Source organism: Thermobia domestica, chromosome 12 (assembly GCF_964235325.1).
Source record: "Thermobia domestica chromosome 12, izTheDome1.hap1.1, whole genome shotgun sequence".
NCBI classification, from domain to species: domain Eukaryota; kingdom Metazoa; phylum Arthropoda; class Insecta; order Zygentoma; family Lepismatidae; genus Thermobia; species Thermobia domestica.
Window position 1 is genome coordinate 54,719,820 of NC_137465.1, and position 20,959 is coordinate 54,740,778.

General features: G+C 36.3%; 1 protein-coding gene across 1 annotated transcript in view; it reads left to right on the forward strand.

Annotated features, from left to right (window-relative positions):
* Window positions 1-15,234, forward strand: part of LOC145666455 (uncharacterized) — a 66,816-nt gene extending 51,582 nt beyond the window's left edge. The window contains exons 11-12 of the mRNA XM_081733687.1: window positions 1,363-1,554; window positions 12,093-15,234. Coding sequence (XP_081589813.1) covers window positions 1,363-1,554; window positions 12,093-12,871 — 971 coding nt within the window. The 3' untranslated portion in view covers window positions 12,872-15,234. The remainder of the gene's footprint in view (window positions 1-1,362; window positions 1,555-12,092) is intronic.
* The last annotated feature ends 5,725 nt before the right edge of the window (window positions 15,235-20,959 follow it).

Consider the following 20,959-nt stretch of genomic DNA (forward strand, 5'->3'; position numbering starts at 1 on the left):
GCGCAAATAAGATGATCGGATGGAAAAATTGCATTACAAAATGCTCCAGATACGTCCCGGCAGATTAGCACGACAAAAGGACGTGGTATGACGCAGTTGAAAGTTACAAGTTAGTAACCTCCTTTACGCGGTTTACTTCTAAATTTTTCCCATAATAAAGTACTGTGAAAATTGAAATCATCATAATCTCACATTACGCTATCTAATTACCTTTTAAACCTTCAGTTTCAGTTTGAACCATGAAACTAGAAAGATTCAGATTGTAACTCGTAAAGTTTCCCGTATAAATGTTAATGATAATTGTAGACTAAAAATGAAATCCGTGCTAATTGTCAAAAATGTAAAAGTTCGGTTTAATGTCAAAATATGGGCTATGTGCCTAACACTGTTCAGTTAAAATCGGGCTATCTAATATTCACTGTGGAAGTAGTTTAAATAATCGCCAGAAGAATGCGTGTGGGCTTATGTGCCACCAGTTCCGAAGTAAAATGTTTATCCATAAGTTGGCTTTAGTCTGCCATGAGTGCTCTGAATTCTTTTTTACGAATATATTGCTTGCTAATGATTTCTTGTATACTTTAGATTGGAATTTATTGAATTTTCTGAAAAAGTAATATCTATCTATCTATCTATCTATCTATCTATCTATCTATATATATATATATATATATATATATATATATATGTACATACATACATTATTGCCAGTACTTGCTAATATAGTATTAAACTATTCTGAAACTATTATTTTAGAAACTTCTGAACTAAAATACATTAAGAATTTTCGTTTCGTAGATAATGAAGATAGCTTAGTGATCTAGGCAAATTAGAGAGTATTGACACTAGGATAAATTTTGTGATGAAAAAGGAAAGTAACAATTCTATTAATGTTTTGTTCTCGTAGTTATTAGCTCTAAAAGGTGTATGGGACTTTAACGACTTCAATAATTAATAATGTTTATAATAATCCGGAAATTCTTGTATTTTATTGAATATTCGCAGTTTTATCTGCCATCCGCTCAAAAAGTAAATATATCCGCAAAAATGTATGTGGATGCAGACACCTACTGTATATCCCCACAAACTTCTACCTATGAAAATCAAAATAAGATACTTATATGCTAACTTTGTAGCTCTTACATGTAAACACAATAAAGTAAATGCAACTTCTGTACAGACAGAAGAGTAGGGATTAAAAAGAGAAAATGCAAATAAGGTAAAGTTGAACTCTTAAGTCTATCCAGCCATACTGAATGGCGCTACGGAAGCATCAGTATACTTTTGTATGTGTATATCATATTAACTATGTGAAATGTGATGTATCTTTGACCTCATATATACGCCATTATTATTATTTTACAGTGTATCATCAAATGCTGAAGATCTTTACACCGTACAAGGCCGTTACGTGTGTAAATCCGATCCCTACATCATTTACTGTTCCAAAGCCTGCAGTGGATAGTAGTCCAAGTACAAGTGCGCAGACGGATACTCCAGCAAGCAACAAAGGAAACAGTTCAACAGGACCGAAATTATCACGATTTCCACAGGAAGGTATGAGATTTATTTTTAGAACTTAGGTTCAGTTTATAAAATAGTGAGTGCATACATGTATATACGTTTACCTAGCAATGAAAAACGCAATTTTGAAACGAACCAATCAACTTCTCCCACTTAGATGCTGCAAATTAAAAATATTTATTTTTGGCAATTTTTCTGTGGGTTAATTTCGGAAAGCTACAAACATGCCAAATTTCATCATTGTAGTCCTACCAGAATTGCCTAATAATTAGGGGGCGTAGAAGGTGTCCCATTTATATAACATGGGGAAGATTTTTCAGTTCCCCATAAAACCTCAGTGAAATTAGAAATTTTTGTTTTCCACGATTTAATTAAATAACGCTATCAAAACTCTATGAGCATACCAAATATCCAAGTTTTTATTCCAACCACGATTACTTAAAATATGAGATTTAACGTCCAAAAAATAAATGTCCATTTAAATAATGTGGGGGGATATATTTCATCCCCTTTTTATGTGCTGGAAACGTAAAAGATATACTTTCAGCAATTTTTCTCTTGATTCCTCTTCTAAAGCTATAAGCATGTCAAATTTTAACTTCCCTCAACCGACAGAACTCGCGATTTTACAATGCCATTGAGTCAGAGCATGTAGCTTTACACATTAGAGAAGATACATGTGAAAGTTTGGTCTTGTCAAGAGTTCGCATGAATTAATGTATCCTGCTCTTTTTAATTCACGTAGTCTACTCTTTTAAGATCTCAAAGAAATGAAAAAATGTTTCTTGAGCGTGAAGCATTTATTATTATTTCTTCTTTGATTTGAATTTGAGACGAGTGAACTGATTATATTGAATCCCATTAGAAGATAAACCATGCTCACTCAATACAGTTTAGTTCTTGGTGATGTGGCATGAACAGTGTGAGGTCTACTAATATATTTTCTTGTCTGTTGTATTTCCCTGCAGCAGTTGACCAGTATCAGTCCTATTTTCGTCTCAAAACAACATAATTTTGGAAGGTGACTTGGATTGTTTCGTTGGTGAGGGGATGGTTTGTGCTACGATTATGTTGTGACTTGTTAAGTATGCCTGTTGGAATATCCCATCTAAAATAATAGTGAAGTAGGGGTAGTATGGTCAGCTTATTATATCTCGTGGTTCAAAAGTGTATATGGAGAACTGAAGATTAAAGAGTTGAAATGAATTAATAGACTGAGATTAGGGATATTGTGAAGCTGAGGTGACTCGTGACTAAGTAAAGAGGTGAGGCAAAGAAAACGGGTCGTAGTACTCAGTGAAGATAAACTCTCCCCTCTCTCTCCCTTATACAGAATCCCCCTTCCGACTTTTGGGGCCTTCAGTACCCCAATGAGCATAATATGAAATCAATCACTTCCGACTTTTGGGGCCTTCAGTACCCTAATGAGCATAATATGAAATCAATCACTTCCGACTTTTGGGGCCTTCAGTACCCCAATGAGCATAGTACGAAATCAATCACTTGAAAAAGGGAACAAAGCTCTCCTCTCCTTTGTTTTTTAATTTAGTTCATGTTTTAATACAGTCGCAGCTTAGCCGTTAATTTGTTTCAAACCAATAATATTGATGTGATCTTTAGATATAGAACGTGCTTCCAAACTCTGAGCCAAGTTCTTGAAATCAAAATGGTCTTCGGAAGATCATAAATTCTTCTTCTCGGTTATGAACAATTACGGCCAACAAAACAATCTACCGAGTACAAGATTGCTAGATAGCCACTTGAGAATGTCATACTCGTATCAGTGTTCCTTGAAAGTTCTAGGTTTCTTACCGATCACCGGAATCAATGACAAATCGGAATTCACCTGAAAAATGATAATTCAATAGCGAAACACTCAGTTCACCCGTACCAGTCTTCTATGTACCCTTAAATTTAACTTTACATGAAAATCAGATAAACGGATAGTACCTCTTTGATAAAGCGTACAGAAAATCACTATGTTATAACTAGAGACCGGATGTTTAGGCATTAAGAACCTGGTAAATAGGCACTTAAAATTTAAAAAATAGGCATTAAAATGTAACTCGAAGTAATGAAGATAAATACTCAATACAGTTAAAAAATACATTCAAGTCATAGATAATGTTCAAAGAATATAGAAACATACTTGTTTGTTAAAATCTTATTTTACTGTATATATAAAAACGAAGCTTAACATGTATTCCATGTATATTTGGTAAATACATTCTATACAGCACTTTATCACTATACTTAACAGTCCAAATTTTATACGCTTTATCAGCACACACAACAGTCCAAAGTTTTACGGCATCTTATCGCTACAAACAGCACTTATATTTCTCGGGAGAGGCAGAATTCTGTCTTGAAATACTAAATTATATATTTTTCCCAATAAAGTCTTATTTTGAAGAAAATACATAGAATAGGCAACATTAGGCACTAAAGCAATTATTTAGGCAGGAAGGGGCGATATAGGCAAAATAAAATTGGCTTCAATTGAAACTGTAACCCCCCATATAAATTTCAAAACGTTATTTTTCATCATATTTTTAATATTAAAGAATAAGCATTTTGCCTAACATCCAGTCTAGTTATAACCCTTTTCGTAGGTTCCCGCTGTTGCTACTGCAAATGACGCTTCGAGTTATTTGTTGGATTTTTTTGTGATAAGTGTATATATATATATATATATATAAAATATACTTTTCTCTCATCCATGTATACAGGGTGTCTCAAAAGTCCCCTGACAGGATAATTCTGTCATTATCAGAGTTACAACAAAATGTAGGAAACTGTCTCCAAAAATGTTTTCAATCTAAAGTGAAGGATTTTTTTTTTTTAAAACCGGACGATCCGTTTGGGCTGTACACTCATTTTGTGCGGCCAGTGTTAAATAAAAATGCAACGTTGCCATTAATATCGGGTTTGGGGAGAGGGGAGGGGAGGACGAGAGGTGGCTAAATTTTGTAAGATTATCGAGAATGGAAGCATGTTTGAAATGGGAGCTTACCATCGACCCGTTAGTGTAAAGACAGTACCTTCATTCACTTATGTTGTGGATCCAGGTAAATGACAACGTTGAATTTTCCTTTAACATGGGCGCATAAAGAGTGTACAGCCCAAATGGCTTGTTTAATTTTAAAAATTCCTTCACTTTAAAATGAAAACATCATATTTGGAGACAGTTTCCCCTCTTACATTTTATTGTAACTGATAATAACAGTTACCCTATGTCAGTGAACTTTCGAGACACCCTATACAGGGTGCATTCACATAGTTTTAAGACTTAATGCTACCTGAGTAGGGGCGCACGCGCAGATCAATTTCACCGACAGAGTGCGGTAATGGGAAGTGTCAGCTAACCGACCACAGGAGCGTCAGTTGCTTCCGAAACGCGCGAGTGAGTAGATCGCTAGTGACATGAGTGCGTGTCAGTGACCCCGTCGAAACCCGAATGAGTGGAAAAGTGCAGTGGCATTTGAAACAGCATTATGCTGTAAAGTTCTGTGCGAAATTGAAGAAAACAGCTAGAGAGTCTTTTCGTATGATTCAAGAGGCCTACGAAGAAGATACGATGTCCCATTCAATGGTTTCCATGTGGCACAAGAAGTTCAAAGAGGGCCGCGAGGACGTTGAAGACGATGACCGTTCTGGGAGACCTGTAACAAGCTAAACTGAGGAAAATTTGGTGCAAGTGTGCACTCTTAAACACTAATCGTAGTCTTAGTGTTAGATTAATTGCCGTTGAACTGGGATTGAGTCCGACTACAGTGATCAAGTTAATGTCGATCACACGTCGCTCGCCGCCGCTGTGGCGCAGTTCAACATATCAACACTGCATTACCCACCCTACAGCCCCGACCTCACTCCCAGCGACTTTTTTATTTCCCCAAATACCTGAAAGGGAAGCGGTTCGACAAGATTCCAGCGGTCCAGGCGGCTTCGACGAGGTCTCTTCACAGCCTTGCGCGCGAAGACTTTTCAAGGAGCCTATGAATGATGGAAAGCATGCTGGTAGCGGCGTGTTAATGCCCAAGGGTCATATTTCGAAGACTTTTAGTTCGCTGTACAAAAATGTGTAATACATTTGTTATTCTGAGACCAGTCTTGAAACTTTGTGAACGCAATTTAACTTTGCATTTATTTTTTATAGTCAACTCTTATTAATCAAAATTGTTCTATTTTACCTCAAAATAGCTAGAGCCTGTCTATTTCACCTGTCCCCTCGGAAAATACGTGAAACATACTTCAGCCCCACCTCCGCCACCCTCTGATGAATGAAACCCTCCCTTTGCTTAGGGAAAAGAAGTGAATGACCTCAGCTGTGTTGCCAGTTTGTCATACAGTCATTTGGTCTTGACGAGTGAAGATCGTAGGCTACTTAGAGTGGCTAACAATGCAGAGCACAGCGAAGTCCGTGAAATAATTCATTGTGGCAACGCTTCCGCATCCAACAATTGAAAGATCTTGGCCGAAGCAACTTGTCCCTCCTCTTTCAAGGGAAGTACAGGAAATCACATATCGACAGGAGCGCCAGAACGGGCACAGTTGAACTAGAAAGGCTCTAGTCAGTGAGTAACATGGTTTCGAGTAAGTGTGTCCAATGCTTGATATATATAGGGCGCAAAATTTCCGGTCGCCACTGGCGACTAGAAATTTAGAGCTGTCGACCAATGTTTAGTAGGAATGGTTTCTGCCTAAACTCATAGGGCTCCGCAGTTTCTGTTTAGCATGAAACTAATTGTCACTGAGTGAAAGAAAACACGGAATGTGAAGTCTTCACAACGGACATAGAAAGTGAAATCTTCACAAGGTTGTAATTCGCCCCTATCTTGCCACCATCCATCGAAATGGTTTGCCTCCTGGCGCGTCAACGAGAAAGAGATGGAACTTCTTTCTTTGTCAAATCAAATTCTAAGGGGGAGGGGAGATTTTTCATAATCTGTACGTGAGAGATACTGGCGACCATCATTTTTTGATTGGCGAGTGCGTCTGACTGAAATTTTGCGCCCTGACCGTATATATACTCGAGTGATTTTCGCTCGTGAGGGGATATTTTGGCTCGACGCTCGAAGACTATGTTAGGTCTTGTAGGTGAAGAGAGATTGGAGAGTCTTCTTTTCATTCTGAATCGTGCAGTTAGTTAGGACTCTTACCTTTAGAATAAGGAATTGGGTAAGGACTCCCTGCTTGCTAGGTAAAATAGGGTACCGAGATGATTATCCTAAGTCGCTTTTGGTCTAGGACGGATTTTGTTATATATAAAGAGAGTATATAAACTTTCTCTGGTTCGACTAGTGAGCAATATAGTACGTTGTTTGATCACGAATCCAATGTACTGAGTTCGATCCTCCGGAAGTAGATTCATTCAAGAGACTACTGATAGCTTGTTGTATAGAATTTATCACCTATATAAAGGAGTATTAGTTCATGTTAATCTCTATAAGGATCCTTCACTATTCAAGGCGAAACCTTTTTCCTGACCTAACCTATCCTATGTTCTTAGCTAGATTTTCATTATAAGTTCTTCCAATGTAAGAGAGACATTGAATAGGATTTGACCAGGATTTTCATATAGTGAGTCAAATCCTTTAGAAATTTAAGGATGATGGAGAGCTCCCTTAATGAGAGCTAGCTCTTCTATTTTCCACAGGCCATTTTGCTTAGATAATTTTTTTTAGAAAACCTTAGAGTATCAAAAACAGTCAATCCAACGAGAATACCCAGTTGATACTTCTCAAAGACATTTTTCTAAAGGAGCATTACATTAGATTCTCAATTTATTCGAATAATTTAATTTAAGAGGTAAATAACCGTTGTTATGATTTTATATATTGATATGAACCTGAAGTTTTCACAAAACCTATAGATTTAGGCATTTGTGTTGATAAGATAATAAGAATTACCCTAGATATTACTTATTTGTAGGCGAATAATCAATACAAGCTTGAATATATAATTATTGTATATTCATATTTTATCAAATGCTAGTCAAATCATTTGTTGTTGTGTATCAGATCATTTAAACACACAGACTGAGAGTTTCTCATTTACGACAAAAAACTAGAGAAAATAATACATCCAAAAATATAATTTTTACTTTTTCATTTTGCCATAATGGTTTTATTATTTACTTTTACTCAATGTTTTTAGCGTGTTTACTATAAATAGTCTTCGATAAAGCGTTGTACGAATTTAAACGTTGATTTTTGTGATATTATACAGACAGAAAGAATTAATAATAATAAAAAAAAATCATGTTTAAATTTTAGATTTTTGCTACACTGCGTGTCGTTTTCTAGGCAACAACAGACGTAATGACAAATTTCGCTCTCTGGTGCATGCATGCGCAGTTTGTGTCAGGCACATTTTCAACTGGACTCAGTTGAGGCACAAAACATTGCAATAAATCCTAATCCAAGACTATTGTGCTGAAGCAACATCTATGTATCTGCTTTCGGGCTATAGGAGGGGTGTTTGCTCTGTCACATTTATTGCTACTGATGAGTCAGAACCCTTTTCAGGCCTCATTATAGGGTTAGAAATTTAAAAACTGAAATTATGATACTAAAGACTGTAAATTTTTCGCTTTCACTGTAACAACCTATATCATATTTTGTGATATTATACAGACGTTTTCTACACCTGAGTAAACGAATTCTGGACATCCTGTTGGTGCTTTGTATTACATAGTTTCAAATAAATGTTGTGCCTAAATGTACACAGAAATGTCCTTCGTGTGAAATGTATTGCAAAATATTTCTTCAGTTTTGCCGAAACCTGACGAACCGCTAAAGCCATTTATACCAAAACAGCTATAATTTTAATTTGTATTAATATTCTAATATAAGGCACCCTGACGATGTATAGCTATTAAGAAGCTAGGTCCTTAACAGAAGTATTGTTTCATATCAGATCGTAGAAATAGACCCATTTCACTACGTATAACCACACCAATAAAAAGTGATATGAGTACCACAGCATTATTTTAGCAGTTTCAGAAGAAACTCAATCACAGACGCTAGTTCTAAAAAACTTCTTGTTAACTGACCATGCTTGATAAACTGAATCAACTTTTTACAAAAAGTTAAATTAAATTTTAATGCTAGTTTCTAAAGAAAGGTCCCATCTACAGCATAAGTTTGATTTTAAATAATTAGCACGGGTTACACGTTCGATTTTGAAATAATCAGCACGGGTTACATATTGCCGAAACTTTCTCTTTACCACCTTAAACAATTTACATTACATAATTTTCCAGACATTTCCCTTTTTCTAGCAATGGCAATTCTCTGACGGTATCTTCTGAAGCACAACTTAAAATTAATTAATTGTGCGTACAAAGCATCATTTCGGAAGTTGCAAACCTTTCTGAAAACTTCTCGACATTTTCTCTTATATTTAAAGATTAATTTTCTTGTTTTCTGTGTCTATTAAATTTCCAGAATTTTCGATTGATGCTTTTTTTAAACCTCTTCGGATAGTTTAATTAAAAATGGATTAGGAGTTGGTGAGTTTTAGCGTTGGTATATGAGAAAGCTATAAACTCTTTTTAAGATCAATACCTGTATGTGTTGATAATTGAAGTAGTAGTTGTCTTGTGTGTATTTCAGTTCTTTATAATTGTGAATTTTTAGCCTTAAACCCCCTTCATTTTAAGTGTTACAGATATTGTTTGCTTGTATCTATTTAACAAAAACTAATTTCTTAAACTCAAAACCATTGGTTTAGTGTGTCATACTACTTTTCTCCATTTCGTCTGTGAAAATTATATGTTGCCAGGTGTTGGTAATTTTCAATTTTCTGCAACGTAACTGCTTTCACTTTTAAACTAACTTCATTTATAATTGGCCAGTGTTTAAAATCTTTAGTTTGTAGTTCAGCTCCCCTTCCGATGTGTTCAAAATTAATACAGCATACATTTTGATTTGTATTTATTTATTTATTTTGTAAATGACTTTTAAAAAGTCTTAAATAGAATACTGATACCAAACGTTCATACATTTCTACCTATGAGTAAGAGACTGAGATTTCTGGGGAAGGAAGGAAACCATTTAAACAATTCGTGTATAAACTTAAGAGTATCTGTAGTGTCTATATGTATAGAGGGGTGCAAAAGTACATATACAATTATAAGAATTCTTGTTTTCTTTATTAGAAGTTATGTATTACATAATGAGTTCTGGATAATGAAAAAACAATAACTTTGTGGTCACAATGAGAATTATATAGAAATTATAATTAAGTACTATCTCTAAGGTTCTCAAAATGGCGATCTTCAGCATTTACACATTCTAGTTTCTACACTTAAGCACAGTTTGGAACAGAGTTTTTTTTTTTTTTTTTTTTTATTGTTATTAATTTCTTGGCACGCTTCTTTTATGAAATTATGATGGCAATATTGCGTAATTTCCTCGAGATACTTTATCTTTGACAATACCCCAAAAGAAAAAATCCATTGAGGTGAGGTCTGGTGATCGTAGTGGCCATTCAACTAGCCTTCGTCTATCTGTCCAACGATTGGGTAATTCGTTGTCAAAAAACTCGCATACTGTTACAGCATAGTTGGAAGGAGCTCCATTTTCCTGTAAAAAGAAGTCATTATCATGTCGCTGTAATTGTGGAATAACAGTGTCCCGTAATATGTTTAGATACGTAATAGTTTTGTTAAAAAAAATAGCTTAGACCCCTTTACATGAAAGATTCACCCAAATCGTAACCTCTAGATTGATTCAATTGTTAATAAAGTGTTACATGGAGGTCTTCTGTTACATAATAGACAGTTACGTGTATTATCGGCGCCTGAAAGTTTAAAATTCGCTTCGTTTGACCAATACACTTTTCGAATAATGCCTAAATATTGTGTTTCTTCATTCAACATTACCTTTCAGAATTGTAATCTACGGTCTTAGAGAATCCTCTAATAATCCATGAAGTAACCTTGACTGATACATTTTCAAATCTGAAGGTTACATCACACGCCCCAAAGATCTACGGGAAATGTGTAACTCACGAGAAGTTTCTCTTCGTTTTTTTTTTTTTGGGGGGGGGGGACAAATGGCTGCGCAACTAACATTTAATTGTTCTAGGAAATAACACACTGGTCGAGCACCCTGATGCATTACAGATGGATCCAGTTTCATCAAATTTATTGCATAATCTGTAAATTTTTAGTCTGCTTGGAGGTCTATCAAATTTTGTAATCCATATCCGTCGAATCTTTTCAGCACTTTGTCTTCTAGTATTCAGGGTTCCCACTCGTCCTGGAAATCCTGGAAAACCTAGAAATGTCCTTGAATTGATTTTGTTCTGAAAACATCCTGGAAATGTTCTTGAATTGATTTTGCCCTGGAAACATCCTGGAAATGTCCTTGAAAATGCATTTCTGTCCTTGAAATTTACGGAAATACTGAAATTTCATAATTATAATAAACGGATTTTTCAGATTTTTCATAATTATAATAAACGTTGTTAATTGATTGCTATTTTTGTTTGCTATTCCGGTTTTTGTGCTAAATAATAATTTTGTCATGATCCTGCATGTGTGAGTGGTGGTTGGTGGGCTTTCTTTTTTCCAACAGGATGGTTGGCTGGGAGAACTTCTCTCTTCTTCATCCACTAGTCTGTCAACCCATTCATGGACGCTGTCTTCACTAGCACTATCCACCAGAAACTCTACTTTGTACAGACCGCAGCAAAAAACCTGCAACATGAGCATGTAAGTTTATTGTGAAACTACGCCTAACAGCGCAGGGAATCAACATAACGTCTAAGTGGCACGAATCACGCCAGGTTAAACCTCGGCGTCCTCCCCTGCACACTTATTTTGGAGCAAAAGACTTCGTCGTTTCACAATAAACTTACATGCTTATGTTGCAGGTTTTTTGCTGCGGACTTTACCAGTACCAATCCTCCATAATCAGTCTATTTTCGCAACAGTACATACTCTGCAGTAAAATTTCATATGCGATTATGTCTATAGATGAGGAAATCATACAACTCAATACTCATTTAAAAAACTTGTAATATAATTCCTTCATTTACCCTCATTATATCTGTCAGACTGTCACGCAATGAAAATGCCATGTACGAAAAATAGATTTTTGTTGTTAGTAAATTTGTTCGATGCACAATTAAAATGTCATGTAGAAAGAATGAAAATACATGTGCTGGATGTGGGTGAATCGGGTGGCTAAAGGGGAGTTGGGAGGGGGAAAAAAAAGCAAATTACGCTCCGCTTTGTGTATTTAATTATTGTGTATTAATACTATACTTGCTTTAATATTCACTGCATAAGCTACTGTACTTTTCATTTCACTGTTGTGAGTTTTGAACCTACAGTTACAATCCTCTTATACCTTCCTGTGTCGAAGTCCTGGAAAAATTGGTGATTTTTGGGGGAAAGAGTGGAAACCCTGAGTATTGTTTGATTATCCATTTCCGTTAGTCAGTTGGTTAAATTACCAGCCATGATTACCAGAAAAATTTTAAACATTAAAAATTAATAATCTGTGTACCTACTTTTGCACCTCCCTATATATATACATGTATTTTTTCTTTCTTTACAGCTGTTCCCACATTATTGAAGCTTGTGCATGGGAACCTCAACGGAAGAGAATTCCTTGTGAAGGAATTCCTGGCGTATTGGAAGAAGCAGCACAATATGGATGAAGACGACAACGTGCGATCACATGCTGATAATGATTTAACGACAGATGAAAACAGACATCCACAGAAACCAAAGTGCTCAATATCTAAGTTAAGTGTATCTCGCAAAATCAAGGAGGTAGCCAATTGGATACAATGCCCGGAGGAAGGTACCTTGCATAAGAAAATGTGTTGGTATGTTTCCAAAGAGCTTCGGGAAGAACATGGTCTTTCAGATTTACCTTTGCCTAACCAGTGGAACTACATTTTGACACCAAAAGTTGTTGCCCCATTGCCCCTTCCGACAGGATCAGTGGAAGCAAGCCCTAAGGTGTCAAAGATTTCCATCAAAAAGTTCACGAAGCACTTATCTGCTGAGGAGAGAAGACTCCAGTTAGAGAGCGTAGCTGCAAGCTCATCTACTTCTCTTCCAGTAGTAACAGGTGCTTCGTCTCCTAGTATTTTCCCTCCTAGAGGACAATTAAAGCAGTCTCCGGAGGTACGAAAAGGCCCACGAAAAAGAATCGCGCCTTTGATATCAGTTCCCCGTGGGCAAGAAATACCCAAAGGAGGCAAAATTTCTTGCTTCTTTGACAAATCTCAATCTCAATCTAAAGATGAGAGTGTTAGTGCCGATAGATCAACAAAACCGTCAGAAAAGACTGACAAAGTGGATGATAGTTGTATTGTGGTGGAATAAAAAAAAAAAGAAAAAAGAAACTATTAGTTTATTATATTCAGTGGAGAGTTGTAGTCAATTTTTATATACAATATTTTAATACAAAATTGTGTATACAGAAGATATATTTTATTATTATTGTTATTAGAACCATCTTAATTTGATTTCTGAAGATAAGTTATTTACAAATGGGTTAGGAAAAGGTCTGTTTTTGGAAAGAATTATTTATGAATGTATAAAATAAATATGAAAACACTGTACGTACTCATCATTCGTTTTTATTATTAAAAGAATCCACCTCAGTTGCAAAGAATCCATTTACTAGGACATCAGTTTGGAGAAAGAGAGAGGTAGATGGATAGATTAAATTGTTTACATTTCTGAACAAGGTTACATCCTCTGAAACAAACTAAAATGTGAAAGTTTTTGACAACAGTCTAAAAATAGTTGTTTGTTTTACTCGAATAACGAGGCCCATTTGATGTGGCATATGAGGCATTGCGTGTATATAAACATAAACGTTGAATGCAGGTTCCATAATCAAATTGACATTTATTCGAAGGTGATTTAAAAGAATTCAGTGAGATTCCATACGAGATTAATAAGGTTCAAATCCAGCTTGTACTAAAGAAGTACCTAGAATTAGTAACGCTCGCTGAATTCGTTTAGGATGAACCACGGTTCCTCCTCTAATAAACAGATTTTTCCGTCTGTTAAGGCTAATAGAAGGAAAAATTCAAACGGTGAATATTCGAAGTCGAACCACTTTTTCAGGTACCGCAGTTTCTAGTTTAAGATTACTTGAAAAGTGATGATGGTGCTGACCACTGTGTTAGATGGCTAACTTAGAGTGCAAGTGATTCACAATGAGATATGTGTAGCTCATCTTGTAAGGACAGACTCCTATTTCATTAGTAGTCCGTGCTTACTCCAGTACATTTCATACGATCTGAGACCCCACAAGCTATTGTATTTGGTGAAAAATGAATCCGTTCTCGCTTCATATGGCTGAAAATTCGTCATACTAAATATGGCGTCAATCATCATAGTTATTTTGATTTTCTTTCATTCAGGCGGATAGACATTCTGGAATATCGACAGCGATATACGTATTGACCGGCAACGATCATACCCCAGTATAGTACGTTGATGTGAAATTATAACTGGACGAAATGTTTTCATTCGTTGGATGTTAGTAATCTTCGTTAGTGACCAGAAGATATTAATAAGTTAAATTGTCAATTTGAAATGCACGTACATTACTGTAAAATTGAGTAGACTGCACGCCATTTAAAGCCGCGTCGATCTGCCAACTGGGCTGATCGGGTTCGATGCTTGGCGAGGTCAGGAAAATTTTTCCTATCTTTGTTCCAATGCACCTCTGAAGTTCATCAAGCCTCTTCAAAATGCGTGCCTGGGGCAACCTAGGGAAGAAAAGGGGCCGGAGCGTGGTGCTACTAACTACATCACTTCCATGATTGTCAAAATGAAGAAAGTGTGGAGCCTGCACTTTTACACACAGCCCTTGGGCCTTCATTACCTGCCCGCAAGAGGGATGGAGGGGTGGAAGGAACTTTTTTTACGTTTTTACCGCACATTATTATTGGAATGATATTCTGGTAACTATGGTTCTGATCGACGTAGATCTGTATGAACTACCTAAAACTCTAGACTTTTATATTTCAGTGACTGTTAAAGTAATTTTTATAGTGTAAAGAACACATACAAAAATGAAATATTTATACTAGTATTTACGGTAACAAATGTGTAAATATAAGTTACTAAACTATGGCATTACAGCCCACAAAATCCTGTGGTCGACCTTAGGTCTTTTTTGTCACTGTAATTCAAGATTATCTTTCTGAATCAGATTTTGTGATACTGCCGGAAATCGGACTCAGCCTTTATGATTTATCCATAAAATGAAATTTTCGTTCTATCTACAAGAACTTAAGTTGCCTTAAATTGTGTGAAACTATAACTCCTCTTTCTCTTCTTATGGCTACGTATTCTGTTAAGATTATGCTTATAAATTTGATCTTATTTTCAAAGATGTAGAGCATAGCAAAGGTAAATTAATTACTACTCATATATTGAAAATATTTTTATCTAAGCAGAAGAATGTTATCAATGCTTTAAAATTATTTTCTTTAGTGTCGCAAAAATATACCTTGGCATCATTCTGGAAAATGTTAAAGTCGTGCCATTATTGTAAAATATACGTACTGAATGTGTTCAGAAATAATCCCTGTATATTAAATATAATTGTACACATGGAGCAGTGTTTCAGTACATTGCAACTATTTTTCAAGAAATTTTAACATCTTCCCAGTATACTGTTGTAAATTAAAAGAAAAATAATAATTTTTAAGAAGTTGACAACATTTATGCGTTTTATTTCCTGTAGTACAAAATGTAGCAGAAAGTATACTATTGCATGCTGTTAATATCTAATGAAATTAATAAACGTCTTAATCAGAAGTAGCGTTTTAAGATTCGTGAAATTGTGTGATTGTGTGCGTGAACTGTTGTCAATGATAATAGAATCTGCGGGAATGAATGACAATTAAATACCTATTCTGAAATTCAACAATGAAGTTTATGATGCACGAGGGTATTTGCTAATCTTCCTATCTTTATTTTCGAAGTGTACTTAACATACGTATGAAATGCTGTGCCACCGTCACTGGTTATGTTTTATCAGACCACCAGCATTATGGATAAAACGAACTGCATTACAGCATAGCTATAGGAATTCCATGTAGGCTTTCCATAGGGTAAGTTATAGACGTCGTTTTAACAGTCCAAATGAGTAGAAATCAATTCGGTTGGCATCAGGACCTTTTACAGAAATGTTATGAAAAGAAATAGCACGGAGTCATTTCCTGACCCGTCATGGTAAAACCGAGGGAATAACCTGGCGGTGTGACTAGAGGCTTTGTCAATGTTGAACCGTACCTGGTTCTTGTTGATTCTGTACAAAGGAAGGATAGATTATGGTTAAGATTGATTTCTGAAAGTAGACATCATTCACATTTGTATCCACCTTACATACCTCCAATTGCCCCTCATAACCGTATCCGCCTACAATTACAATTTTCTGCGTGGAACTTTTCAGCATTGGCGTTAAAACTTGTACATCCCTTACGAGTGGTGTCACGTTATGCAATTGCCCCAGTGTTATACCAATACGCGTGAGATAAATGTAGGCCTCATCCAGCGTATCAACCGCCTTCAATTTTGACCCCTCCGATTGACTTTCGGACAGTTTGTCTTACGTTCAGCCATGTGGCGCGAGAGAAGGTTATTGGAGTCAAGTCATAGATTGGGCTCTAAGGGCGTCTAGCTGTCTGACTACTACACCCTGTGGAAAAGTGGAATGGAGCCCAGTGGAGCTATCTAAATCCTATCTTTTAAAAGAAGCATGTTCATTAAGTAAGTTTAATTAATAAACTACTACTAATCCTACCCTATAACCTCATTGTCCTATTTTATATAAATGAAATCAATAACTTTTCATTTATTTCTGCACTGTTGAACTCTAACTCCATTTTGACAACTTAGTATGATTCCTTACAGCTGAATCCTCTTTATGTTGGTTTTTACACCTATATGTTTTTTCTTCATTGTGCATATGTTTCTCTCCTGTGATATGGTTTCCTCTGTATGGTTAATAACTACTATGTTCACTACAATTAACACTAAACACTACACTTACACAAAACCACTATAATTCACCTGTGTGTCTTTCACATCACTTCATTCACTAATTGCTGTTTGCAATTATAATTGTACGTATTTATGTCGCTGTATTAATCAGTGTTCTCGGTTGGGTTTAAAGCACATCAACCGTACCGTGATGTATCGGCTTGAAGTCCATTGCCTGGTCAGTTTTGCCCTACTGCCGCGTACACCCACACCGGAAGTCGCACGCTACCGTAGTCGAATCGTGAAACGGCTTCGAGATGATTTACTTTTCCCGAATCTTTCTTGTCACAATTGGGATATTACTTTGTTTTGATTAATTTTGCTACGTAGTAGCATATGTTTTTTTAGCCCAGTAAATAAAGGACCGCGAGCTAAAATCCCGTGTGCGCTTCATCCTTAAAATGGCGGCGTCCGGAATGCGAATGTCTCCCGATTTAAGCTTGTAATTCTGAGACTATTTAAGATATTCCAATTCTGTAAAATCACTTTTGTTCTAGAAGCTCTGATCTATAACTTTTCTTAATACTTCTTTCTCGTAAAATTTGACACAAAGCCACAATTTTCCATTTTAATATAAAGTAATACATATTGAAAACACTGTTCTTGAATTGGTTGTAGAAAATCTCCAAAACCGTTAGGAATTCGTAATCAGTGCTTAAAATATTTTAGATTGAACATTTAATTAGCTTTGTTTTTAAAAAAGAAACATCCAAATCGGAATACAATTACTCGAGAAATTCGACGTTTTTGAAAAATATAGTGGGACAGAGTTGCTTTCTCGTGACCCAATTGTGCACACTGCGTTCATTTAATTTTTTTTTTCTTTTTTAGTAGCGAGAAATAAAGTGTGCATATATATCCAGTATACTCACTATTAACATCATTGGCATAACTTGCTACTAGTCTATATACAGGTAATTTTCATTCTAAACATACATAAATTTTAAGCTAGTGCGGTTCATAGTGGTATGAAAGTAAACAGAGAATACCCTTGCCTTCTTATCTCAAAGAATAAAGCGACCAGAAAAAAAAAAACAATGTCTAAAAATAGAAGCATTAAGAATGCATTCGTATCGCGTCTGCCTAGAAAGCGGCTATTCCTTCACTCGAAAAAGTCACATTTGTTTGGTTCGCGAGAGGCGGATCTAGTCTGGGGCCGGGAGGGTCTAGGGCCCCAGTTTGTTGGGTGACAAATATAATTGAAGCTATTACTTATTAGTAAACTCATGATATACCTATCATATAGGTTTCTGGTCCCCCTCCCCCCAGCTTGTACTTTCTAGACCCGCCTCTGGTTCGCGATGTTTTCCTTTTCCAGCTAATTTGAATGTATGCGCAAAATACTGTGATACACATATTAAATGGAACTGTATATGCAAGAGCACTGAGAGCCCACTTTTTGACTTACGTTACGAGCACTCTATCAACAGATTTGAGAGGACTGCAGTTTAGTTGAGGACGCTGAAGAGAGTAATATGCGTTTCAGTTTCGATAAGTTGATCACAGGTACAAAAACCGTAAACGACTTAAAAGGATAATCCAGACATTAAAATACTAATGACTTATTTAGCTAAGGTACATGTGAGAGATAATGGTCGAATAGCTGAACTGGCTTCAATATTTGGAACAAGTTACATTATTATGCTTTGTATTCGAGCGGAGCGTACTAGAGACTGGGACCTGCATATTTATGTACCTACGGTACTGCTAAACTCATGCTTCCCAGTGGCGGATCTAGAAGGTAAAAACGGAGGGGGGGCAGCCAGTACCCAGACTGATAGGTATATATAAACTTTAAAAAATGTATAAATAATAGCATAAATTTATCACTGAAAAAACTGGGGGGCCTAGGCCTCCCGGCCCTGGCCTAGATACGCCACTGATGCTTCCATACTTTCACGCAGCAGGACATTTGAATTGTGCGAAATCTGCACAGTTTTATCTGCAACAGATGGAAGAATTGGAAAATAAACTGAAGCCAGAACTTGAAAGATACTTTGTTGTGCGAAGGAAAGATTGCTTTTGGAGTGGAACTGCAACAGATATGGTAATTAACAGAGTTTGATGAGGGCAATGAAAGTTCTCGGAGGCTTGAGCCATGGCCGAGGACTCAGATTTTCCATTAGGTCGGGGGGGGGGGGGGGGGAGGGGTCTTGTCTTACAATGGAAGTGAGTGAAGCCTTAGGAAGTTTCTGCGGAAAATGGTCGTCAATGTTATAGAAATCAGACCTTCCCGTCAGGAGAGAGATGATCAAGACATCAGAAAGCTTTCTTGTTTGCTTAGTCTTCACAACCCGTTTGAACAGTCCAACCAAAAAGGAGAAAGAAAACAATTACCTATTCATTGAATTCGGTTAGGAAATCGGTATTGTTATCATAAGAGCAAGTTTATGAAAATGAAATGTATAATAATGGTTGTATATAAAATATAGTTTGCGTAATGTTGTAATGCCCAACTAGGGTTGCAATAGTGGACAGTTCAAACTGTCAATCCCATCATTCTAATTATTTCACTTCAATGTTCATGTTCCAAAGTTGTGCCCGAAATGCATTGATATACCAGCAAAAGCAAGCAAATAGTCGCTGTTCAGACGGTGAAGTCATGGTCTCGGTGTACGAATCTCGCTGCGGTCATAATTGTTTATAGTCGGGATTCAATTGCTACGAATACGAAGCATATTTTTACTTTGCTGAAGCATTTAAATCTCTTATATTTCTATCAGTATCTGCAGTTGGCTGCTCCAACAGCTCATAAAAAATGGTTTTTATTTGCTAACAGCCAGGATCTACTCCTTATTTCGATATATGTTGTTTGGCTTAAAGTGAGCACTGCACAACTGTTTAGGATTTTGTTCCACTTTCCTTCAGGCGATTTTTACACGTTAAGAGACAATATTGTACTGATCTTGTAAATGCCTCTAGGCATAAGACAAAATCAAAATGTTAACACACTGTTCTGTGAGTGTTAGCTCAGCAGAGGTTTCGATTTATGTTTACTTGCTATGTTTCTGCTCTCTTTAGAAACGACAGCTTGCTATGTTACAGCTTTGTCTTATAAAGAAATTAATTCGTTCCATTACTTTTTTAACGTTCATCCACTAAAGCTAAACAATAATCTGTTTTACAGAAAAACAATATGTAAAGCTTTACTTTCCGGTTTAAAATTTAATCCTTTTCCAGTGCTATATGCTAATCAGTGCTTTATTTGTAGAGTGGAAGAGGAATTTACGTAATTACTGCTTTCCCAAGGTGGGAAGGGTAGATCCACCCCTGTAGAAACCTAACAATTCTCATAAGTATTATCAGTTAGGCAGTATTCCTTCTACAATACTGCAACTATAGTTTGCATCTCAAGTAATACGTAAAATAATAATAATAATAATATTTTAGTATCAGACTTGAAGAGATTTCTATATGATACACGTATTCATGAAAATAGTCACTACTTGTTACGTACTCAGTTGGTCTCCCATTCCCGGCGAGAGCTCATTTGGTTCGGATTCCGCGTTAAGCAGTAGGTTTTGTCTCATATAGCCTCGCTTCTGAAAGGGACGTTAAACTTTACAATAATATGAAATCTTTGAGCTTTACGTCCCACGGATATGTTAGATAGGCTAAAAGCGATGATGATGATGAGAAATAGATGAAAGGATGGAATGAAAAAACTGAGAACCCCGAGAAAACCCACGCACACGGTGTTTGTCAACCACAAAGTTCACTTGGCGCGAGCTGAGATCGAATGCACCATAAGTAAACGCTCTACCACTGAGCCACTGCGGCCTGGTTTAAACTCTACATGTCTAACATGTAATACTTCCCAAGTGTAACACTCCGATTTTGATAAAAATTTAGCAGGTAGATACTACACATAAACGAATACGTGTTTTTTTTTTAATTATTTTCTGCGGAAAAACTGTTTTAGGGGGCAAAAGCTCCCACCGAAAATTTTGAAAGTTGACGTCCGAAACGCAAGAAGAAGTGGACCGAAGTGAATGAAATTGTGTGGAGATATTATACATGTAAAATAAGGCCTTTCGTGTTCAACATGTGTCCTCATCCGATTTCTTCAAATTTGGTACATCAACATAAGCACAAACAGTATAGCGTATTTTATAGTATTTCGGGAGGCGCCTTTAACCCTTACAATGTTTTTCCGCACAAACAGAAAGACGTGTCGGTTTATTTCCTATTTACTGTTGGTGTGCCAAATTTGAAGCAAATCGGATGCGGACACTTGGGAAATACGAGAGACCTTATTTAACATATACAATACCTACACAATTTAATTTGCTTCGGTCCACTCCTTCCTGCGCTACTACGGTAAAATTTACTTCTTTCGGATGGGGCCTTGGCCCCCAAAAGAATATTAGGGCCAAGGCCCCTCCGAATTGCACTTTTGAT